Source organism: Vigna umbellata, chromosome 4 (genome assembly GCF_029865625.1).
Source record: "Vigna umbellata cultivar VRB3 chromosome 4, Vumbellata_1.0, whole genome shotgun sequence".
Taxonomy (NCBI): Eukaryota; Viridiplantae; Streptophyta; class Magnoliopsida; order Fabales; family Fabaceae; genus Vigna; species Vigna umbellata.
In genome coordinates this window covers 1,216,497-1,225,842 of record NC_142168.1, presented here as the reverse complement: position 1 = coordinate 1,225,842, position 9,346 = coordinate 1,216,497, and the positions used below count along the sequence as shown (strand labels likewise).

At 29.5% G+C, this 9,346-nt stretch overlaps 1 protein-coding gene across 1 annotated transcript; it reads left to right on the top strand.

The window, feature by feature from the left end:
• Positions 1–1,422: 1,422 nt before the first annotated feature.
• On the top strand, positions 1,423–4,933 carry LOC148198901 (putative WRKY transcription factor 32). Its single transcript, XM_088111578.1, has 5 exons — positions 1,423–1,801; positions 1,891–1,940; positions 2,686–3,377; positions 3,494–3,652; positions 4,482–4,933. The coding sequence occupies exons 1-5, from the start codon at positions 1,675–1,677 to the stop codon at positions 4,819–4,821; spliced, it is 1,368 nt and encodes a 455-aa protein (XP_087967704.1). The 5' UTR covers positions 1,423–1,674; the 3' UTR covers positions 4,822–4,933.
• The last annotated feature ends 4,413 nt before the right edge of the window (positions 4,934–9,346 follow it).

The following is a 9,346-nucleotide window of genomic DNA, read 5'->3' as shown; positions in this document are numbered from 1 at the left end:
TTAAAATTTGAAGTATTCTTATTTCTTAATCGTGAAGGATGGTGAAATCAATTTTACCAATTAATCGAAATGTATTGTTAGGCTGGAAACTGAAGTACTTCCTAAAAATGGATGAAGAAGATCAACAATGTTACATAAGATCTGCTTTAACTGATCGGAGTAGTAGATACTACAACTTTTTGGTTTACTAACAAATTCCTAACCTAATATATTTTTTAAAAGCACATAACAATTTGATTTTTTTCAAATAGTCTTTTAATCTTGTAAGATTATACATTTAGGATACTTAAGTTCTTTACATGGTTCTAGCCATTGATTGGTAGGGAATATAAAACAATAATCTTTATCAATACTGTTATGTGCATGTATGTTTAATTCTTTTAACTATAATAAAAAATAAAAGGGTCATTATTATAATTATGAAAATGAATTTAAATAATTCTAATAATTTTGTCGTAGATAGTTTTTATTTATTTTTTAGATGTTTTTTTAATCACAGATGGTTATTTTAATTTTAAAAAATAACCAAATTAAGAAAAACAGTTAAATTTTAAAAAAATGGTCAGAATAAAATTAGTAAGAAAATTATTTTAGTTTAGAAAATAGTTACTTAAAAGAATAAACTTGGAAAAAATATGTACTTAATAGTTACAAAAACAATTGTTTATTAATATTTAAGTTATGACTACTGTTTACAGCACAATTTCTTATATAGTAAGGATTAAAATATGGATTTTTTTACATGTTTATTGTCTCTTAAGATGAAATTCTATAAATTGTTTTTTAGTTCTTTCAACCTGATTTTAATAAAATCATCTACTTGCATAAAAATATTTGCAAGTAAAAATTTGTTATTACATCTAAGAATTTTATTGCAATTTGTAGTTCTTAAGTGGCGAATGATAGTTCATTCAATGAAAAAGGAGGGTCAAAACGTACAAGTTTCACTGTAGTATTGGCTTTTTTTGTTCAGTTCTAGTCACTTTTTCTTCCATTTTTTACACAACAATTAGAGTTATATCTTGTTCAAGAACACTTTTTTTTTGCAATTATTTTTTAGGTTGAATATACGCTTTTCCAATTAGTCAAACAAGACTTTCATGAGGGTGTCTAAAATGATGAAGTATATGACGCTGATTATAATATAATAGTATTATGACAATTAATTTATTGTTTAAATATTGGAAGACATATTAGTTTTTTAAATGATTTCTATGTATAGTTTAATTTTATGCATGTTGAACAAATCTATTATCTTTCAATTAAACTAAACTAATTAACTTTTTATTCATTTTCTTACTTTTAAATAAATCATTCATTCAGCTCACAGGTTCCTTACTCAAATGCTGTTTGAAGAAGGTGCGATAAAATAAAACAAACGGCGTTAACAAATACCGTGAAATGGAATAGAAGATGAGCAGGTCCAAAAGACAAACATCGAACGCGGGCAAACGGTTAATAACAGTGCAGACAACCTCCGTTTCCAAGTCGCAGCAAAACCCGACAACCCACCTGAAAGAGAGAGAAAGAGAGTGGTCAATAGCAGTCAACACATCTTGTTTTCTTTCACTCGGCTGTTCGCTAATCAACAAAACAAGATCAAATCAAAACCAGAAAATGAAAATTCGTGATCGAATCGTAAACTGAACAAACCAAAAATTGTCGTGCACTGTCATGGAAAAGGAAGAACCGATGCAGCAACCGCTCACAGACTCGTCGCTAACCACCCATTCATCAACTTCCACTGCTTCCGATGAAGAGCAACTCCACTCAGAAACCCTATCTCTGCATTCTTCTGCTCGTAAGTTGCGTTTCAATAACACTTTTCTCTTCTCTGTTATATTGTATTGATAGTAGTAAATACTGAATAATGGTGTGTTCATGCGGCAGATATGCAAAGAAGCTCTACCGCAAGTAAGCTTGGTCAAGATGAGAGTAAGGTTAGAGCATCTGTGTTAAATTATTAATTTAAAAAAAATTAAAACATTGAGATTGTGAATTTCAAAGGTGTGATTTTTTTTTTTTTTTTTAATTTTGAAATGTTATGCTTGGTCTCAGTCACCTTATAAAGGGATTCTGGACGTGGTTTATGAGCCGTTGTTGTTGCTTCTTGTTCTTATGAGTGCTGAAGATATAGGTTTAGAATGACTATGGCTATGGCTACCCAGCTTTATTAAGTGCTTTTTAAATCAGTGTTTGTGTATAAGATATTTCTAGAATCCAAGACGAAATGAGGTTTAGTATTATTGAAATAAGCTTAAATGTATCATAAGCTATGTTGTAATCTCTTCCGAATGAGTGTTCATGTCATTAGATAACCCCAATTAAGCTATGATTAAGCTCTTTAAACACACCCTCAGTGTATTTTTCTGTCGCTGTTTGAAAGTTTCGTGACTTCTTGGCCTTTAAAGGTATTTGTGAGGCTTAGAAACCTGAGGTTACATGAAGCTTATAAAAGAAAACAAGAAGCAAATAGTCTCGAATTATAGAATTATTCCTTGACAGTAAAACTTAATTTGACCAAAACTGCCATGAATCCAGCTGCAAAATCCAGTTTTTGATGTTTGGTATTAGATCTTCCATGAATAAATGGATCGGAGTTTGATACTTTGATTGATGCTCTCCCTTCTCTGCTTCCCATTTATTTGATTTCTTCAGCACTGAAATGCACCATTTTATGTACAGCAGTCAGCACAGCATTCTGATGAGGAAACTATTGTAAAGAAGGCAGTAGAGGCACCTCAAAAACAGACAGAAAATCAACTTCAGATGTCTGTTTGTTCAACTTCATCGTCTAAACTATCACCAACTTCTGTATCAATGTATTTATCATCTGCCCCTAATTCAAGTGTACCACAACAGAGACCATCTCCCAAAGCTGTAAAAGTGCAAAAAATGGACAAAGGAACTCCTTCTGGTGATACAACCTTGTCTTCAGTTTCTGTTTCAAGGACATCTGCATCTGATGGATACAACTGGCGGAAGTATGGTCAGAAGCAAGTGAAGAGTCCCACAGGTTCTCGAAGTTATTACAGGTGTACCCATTCAAATTGTTGTGCAAAGAAGATTAAATTTTGTGACCATTCAGGATATGTGATAGAGATTGTTTACAAAGGTCAACATAGTCATGATCCCCCACACATAGTTGATTCTACTAAGGAAAGTAAATTCCTGCCTTACAGTGAACCTAAAATAAAATGCAGTATTCCAAAGCAGTCTAGCAGAGTTCAAATTGATTCTGATCCATCTTCTCCAAGAAAACCTTTATATGAATCACCTTGCAGTGCCAATAAAAATCAAGAAAACTCATCCCATGATGAGAATGACAAAGTTTTGTTGAAAAAAGAGCATGTTAATGACCCTGAGCCAAAAAGAAGGCAAGTTCCATATGAATTAATTTTTTTCATAGGAAATTTTTGAGGAATTTACTCTTTTTCTTGTACATGTGGCTGGATGTAATGTCTAATGCTCTTGTCCTTAATATGATAACTAGACTGAACAAAGGTGATTTAACATGCTTGGATTCAGCAATAAAACCTGGAAAGAAACCAAAGTTTGTTGTACATGCAGCAGAGGATATGGGGATATCAAGTGATGGATACCGATGGCGCAAATATGGACAAAAATTGGTGAAGGGAAACCCACATTTCAGGTTCATAGTTATATCTTGCTTTCTTTTTGTATTTTAAATAATACCCCTACTCGTAGTTCTGTTCTTCTATGGAAGTCGTAGCTGCAGTGTGGAATTTTATAAATAAATTTCCTGTTTGATTTGTTGGGTCAAATCAATTGAAGATATTGGTTTCACCAAAAATCTCTCGTGCTTATGTTCATAGATGCCATTGTTTTGGTTAATCAATAAATGGAATGCTAAGAAGTGTTTGAGTGTTTTGTTTTAAATCAAGGGTTGCATGTCTCCTTTTAATATTCCAAGATATAGCTAGTCTGATATGCTTGGTATGCACAGGTCCATTAAAATTGTACTTTTTTTTATAATTGTATTTTATATTTATTTAAAAATAAAAACAAGTTTTAAAACATATATATTAAAATTGAAGATGATTAATTATATTTTTAATTGAACACATGTTACCCTAAAAAATATTAGTAATTGTTAAATTTATTATTATCTGATCTTTCTTCAAGTAATAATAGTACTATATGTATACAATAAATTAAAAATCAATTGTAATAGATATAAACTTATAATTAATTAAATTTTAGTATTCATTCTCTTTTACTTCAAATACTGTGTTTACATGTTGAATTTAATTTTTGTGACATAAAGGATTACATAAGTGACATAAGTTCAATCAGGATTGACATCACTTTTAACCCAAAAAATTTGTCTTTTTTCTTTTACAGTGTTAACTTAAAAACACTTAAAAACCCACTTTTCTGTGAGATGTTAACTTCCCTTTTGTTTTATTTAATACGACTGTTGAAATCTTACTTCTGTGCTTATCAATGTGAATTTCCAGAAACTACTACAGATGCACTTCTGCTGGATGTCCTGTTCGAAAGCACATTGAGACTGCTGTGGATAACGCAAAAACTGTGATTATAACATACAAGGGAGTGCATGATCATGACATGCCTGTGGCCAAGAAACGACAGGGTCCACCAAGGGCTTCCCTTGTGGCTGCTGCAGCTCCTGCTTCAATGAAAAATTTGCACTTCAAAAAAGGTGGTTTGGTACAAAACCAGGAAACTTCTTCTGCTCAATGCTCAGAGGACACAGAAGATGAAGCATTGGACCTTGGTGGTGAGAAAGCAATCGAATCAGCTCGAACTCTTTTAAGTATTGGCTTTGAAATTTAACCCTGTTGAATGTATCTTTCAGAAATCATGCAACTTTTATCCATGTATAAATTAATTGGTCGGTCTCATGTAACTTTTGTGCTGTTCAATGTTTCTCTTTGTTGTGTTTTTACCCGTTTAGCTTTTTGGTTCAGAAGTTATGTTTAATTGAACACATGTTCAGCTTGTTTAGGAATTGACTAGTATCTTATTCTCTCGTGGAGAATGAGAATAGGTGAAGATCTTTTTATCATTCAATTTCTGACACATTGATAGTTTTGAGTGTAAATAAGAAGGAATGCAAGAGTAGAAAGTAGATATGATATTTTAAATTTCTGCTTTTTTAGTTAAGGGATAAAAAAAGAAATCTTTTTGGGCCAAAATACTTTAATTTAAGTTGGGCTTTTTCTTCCTGCACCTTCATATATTTCTTAGAATTTCTTCCTTCATCCCATGTTTTCTTCCTGTACCCCTATAATTGCTAACTATACTCTCATACTAGGAAAAAAGGATTAAAATATTTCTTCCACTGCTGCAGTCATCATTGTTGCCATTATAAAAGAAGAAAAAGAGAAGAAAAATAATCATCAGAGAGAACATGGAAGAAAACTCGTTCCAAAATATATTATATACGTTTCCAAAAGTTTGTTCTGAGAAGTATTCCAAAATGCATTTTATATTTCAGAAGTCTTATTTTAAAAATTAGAGGATGGTGAAAAGAAATTTTGGGGGTGCAGGAATCGAAAGCCGAATCCTAGTTTGAAACCCGCAGAGTAAAAAGCAGACTCCACGAAGCTGAGAGGCTACTGTCTGAATAATTTGTGAAATGAAGGAATAATAAATTACTTTGGAAATGAATAATACTTAAAAAAGATAAACTTCAATAGCAAATTAGCAAACTGTACTTTGTGTTTTTAATTAAATGGTCCAGAGATTTAGTATCACTTTGAATATGAAATAATGTTGAAAAGATATTACTCACCCTATATGCTCAAAATTTTGGACAATATTATTTATTAATTTAAAAGTAGATAATATGTAATGTTATCATTCAATAAAACAAAAACATGTAATATAAGTTGTTATTGTTCTTTTACTTTAATGATTCCCACAAATTTAAATATGAAAATTATTAACAAAACTCTTACAAGACTTTTTAAATACATTTTGTCAATGTTTTCTGTTTAAAATGCATTTTTTTGTCATTACTTAATATTTCAAACACAATTTTTGGTTATTACTTGATATTGCAAATACAATTTTGTCATTACATGATATTGAAGAGTGACGTGAACACCTTATCATATTTCTTCTAATAAACATATTACTTAACACATTTCTTCTAATACACGTGAGGCTCTAATTTATAATTTTTCACATTTCTTTCACTAATGATAAACATTTCTGGGGAAATATGATAATGACATTTTTCATTAAAATCTATTTTAATGAAGTTTATTTGGTGCTTAATACAATTTAATATTTTATAAACACGTCATTATGCTTCCTACGGTTCTCATCCAATGTGATTATATCGACTAAGGTTGGTTTTAAAAATTCTTTAGACAGGTGATCATGCACTGAAAGGAGTTCATCCATATTTGCAACATGCCCACGTTATAATAATATAATAAATATATAAATAAATAATCATTCAATACAATAACTTTTAACATATTTTATATTTAATACAATAAAAAAAATTACAATTTTAATATAGAATTTTAATTTTATTAAAGCTGTTAAAATTTAAGATAATTGCACATATGTTTAAAATTGAACTATTGTAACATATGTTTATGAAAAGAAATATTAATGGTAATATATAATTTGTATATTTAACTTTAAGTTTTACATAACAAACAATTACTAAAATCAAACACACATACAATTAGTTTAATCATTTACTCAATTCAAACAAAATTAATAAAACTAAATTTTTTTATATTAAGGTTATTTTTTTTCTTATTGTACTATAAGTAAAACATATAAATAGTCATTGTAAAAAACTAAGTATTTACGAAAAAGAAAATTTCTGATTAGGAATCTAAAATTGGACAAATTTCCTATTTCGTTAATAGGTTAACTTCTAATTGATGTTATGGTTACCATTTCGTATCATTCCATACTTTTTTTCTGTACTCCCATAAATATGAAATTTTTCACCTTGTTCTTAGAAAGTATTTATGGATTATACATCATACGTCATTTTTTGGCATAAATTTTTGTCCCAAAAATGAGTTTCAAATTGTAAAATCCACAAACATTTATAACTTCCAAATTGTAAAATCTAAAAAAAAAAATTATTTCCAAATTTTACAATATAAAAATATTTTTTGTATAACTTTTATTACTTCAAGATCATACAATCTAATTTTTTTTTTCACGAAATAAAACTTTTGAATGTTGAAAGAAGGAGATTATTGATTATGTTGGAACTCAACAACTAACGACCCTAACAGTCCGAACACTAACAGTACCCGTAGCTACTAGACCGACAACATAACAACCCGGCAGTTCGAGGGTCAAAATTGATTGTAACTCATGTTTGAATTCTCTATAATCAAAGTATAACTAATTAATAGCATTTTTAACACAAAAAGAATGATTTGAAATACATAATTGTCATCTCAATTCTTTTAATCAATTAACATACTTAAATAATAGATTAAAACATAACTAATCTTTTAGAATTCAAATCTAACTTATATTAATTGATTAGATTATTTTTATAATCGATTAATAATATCATGAAGATGATTTTCTTTTAAAGACAAGTTTTCTTCTCATTTCAACAACACAATTTTCTAAATCTTATAAGAAAGTGGTTTTAAGTTCTTGAAGAGAGTAAGAGCTAGGTCTCTTGAGAAATTCATAAACAAAAGGATGAGTTTAATTTTATGGATTTTTGTAATACTTACACTTCAAGTATATACATTTATTTTATTTTATGTATTTTTCATTCTTTACACTATTTTTACTAGGTAGGTAATTATCTTGATGTAATTGCGTGAATCATTGCATTCTAGAGATTAGATCTTAATATTCTTAGGGTCTTGGAATTATTAAGGTAAACTTATAATTATGTGAACTCTGATTATATGAAAATTTTCCAAGCTCAATTTGCTTGAAGAAAATTTAGATGTAGATTCAAGTTGGATCGAATTAGTATAAAATTATTACATTCTTTTTCCTCTTCTTTCATCAATCTTGTATTTTTTTTTATGGTTTGAAAAAATTTAAAGACTTTAGCATTTCAATAATGGTTTTAAAAAGATTAAAATTTTGTGAAACTAATTAACCCCGTCTTGGTTGGGAAGTATATTGTTTTAATAATTGGCACTAGAACTAATAATAAAAAATTAATCAATTAAAAAATCCTACTATAGCTAATATCTCTCAAACATTTGTTGAAGGAACATTTATTAATAGACCACCTCTATTTGAAGAAAATCTTCTTAGAATTAACCAAGAAAGATATATGAGATGTTGTGATAAATGGAACCTTTCAACCGACAAAGATTGAAAATGGTAAAAATATACCTAAAGAATTTTCTTCATGGACACATGATGAAAACAAGAGAACACATTATGATGTTAGAGTCAAAGATATCATATCTTCTACACTAACATTGGATGAATTTTACATTATCTCAGTTTGTGAAATAGCCAAATAAATGTGGAATTTCTTGGAGATGACATAGAAGGCATAGGTGAAGAAGCCAATAGGTCAAGAAAAAACAACATCTTCTAAGAATACGAAATGTTTATAATGAAGGTTGGAGAGAACATATTTGATGTTTAGAAAAGGTTTATTCAAGGTAACATCAAGATCCTACCGAGTTTAAACAGAACATGGTAGCTCAAGGTTACAACAATATCTCAATCAAAAGATCTTACAACTCTGAATATGGTCATCCTCTTTGGAAAATTGACAGAACAGGAATTAGAACTGGAAAAACTTAAAGAGGAAAAAAGAGGAGAAAAAAAAGCATATCATAGCCTTGAAAATTGTTGCCAAGGTTGTGCAAAATATACTACCAGAAAGATTGAATCTAACCGAATATATTTAAAAGATGAAGCATTAAATCTTATGATAAAAGAGGTTTCCAAAATTTATGAAATACAAGAATAAATCTAACAATACTTCTGGAGGAACTAAGAGACCATTCTAAAAGCAAGAATAATCTATTGTCCCAACATGCTTTGAATATCATAAAACTAGCCACGTGAAGCCTGATTGTCTTGTTTCAAGTGAAAGCAAAAACTAGCCACTTGAAGCCTAATTGGTCAAATAATCAAAATATTAAGAAGTGATAATACAAAAGAGTATTTCTCATCCTCTTTTTTTGCCATCTTGAGTTCCCATGGTATTTTTCATCAGTCTACGTATCCTCATACACCGCAACAAAATGATATATCATAACAAAAAAATAAACATTGGTTGAAACTGTCTGTACCCTTTTGCTTGGTGCCCATATTCCTGTCTATCACTGTGGGAATGCCTTATTAATAAAATGCCCTCCTCCTCTCTTGATAATAAAGT

Excerpts from the sequence above, each read along its gene's own strand:
- LOC148198901 (XM_088111578.1), top strand. The coding sequence starts at position 1,675 with ATGGAAAAGGAAGAACCGATGCAGCAACCGCTCACAGACTCGTCGCTA. Across the intron at positions 1,802-1,890 it reads ATCTCTGCATTCTTCTGCTC|ATATGCAAAGAAGCTCTACC; the intron begins GTAAGTTGCGTT and ends TTCATGCGGCAG. Across the intron at positions 3,653-4,481 it reads AAGGGAAACCCACATTTCAG|AAACTACTACAGATGCACTT; the intron begins GTTCATAGTTAT and ends GTGAATTTCCAG.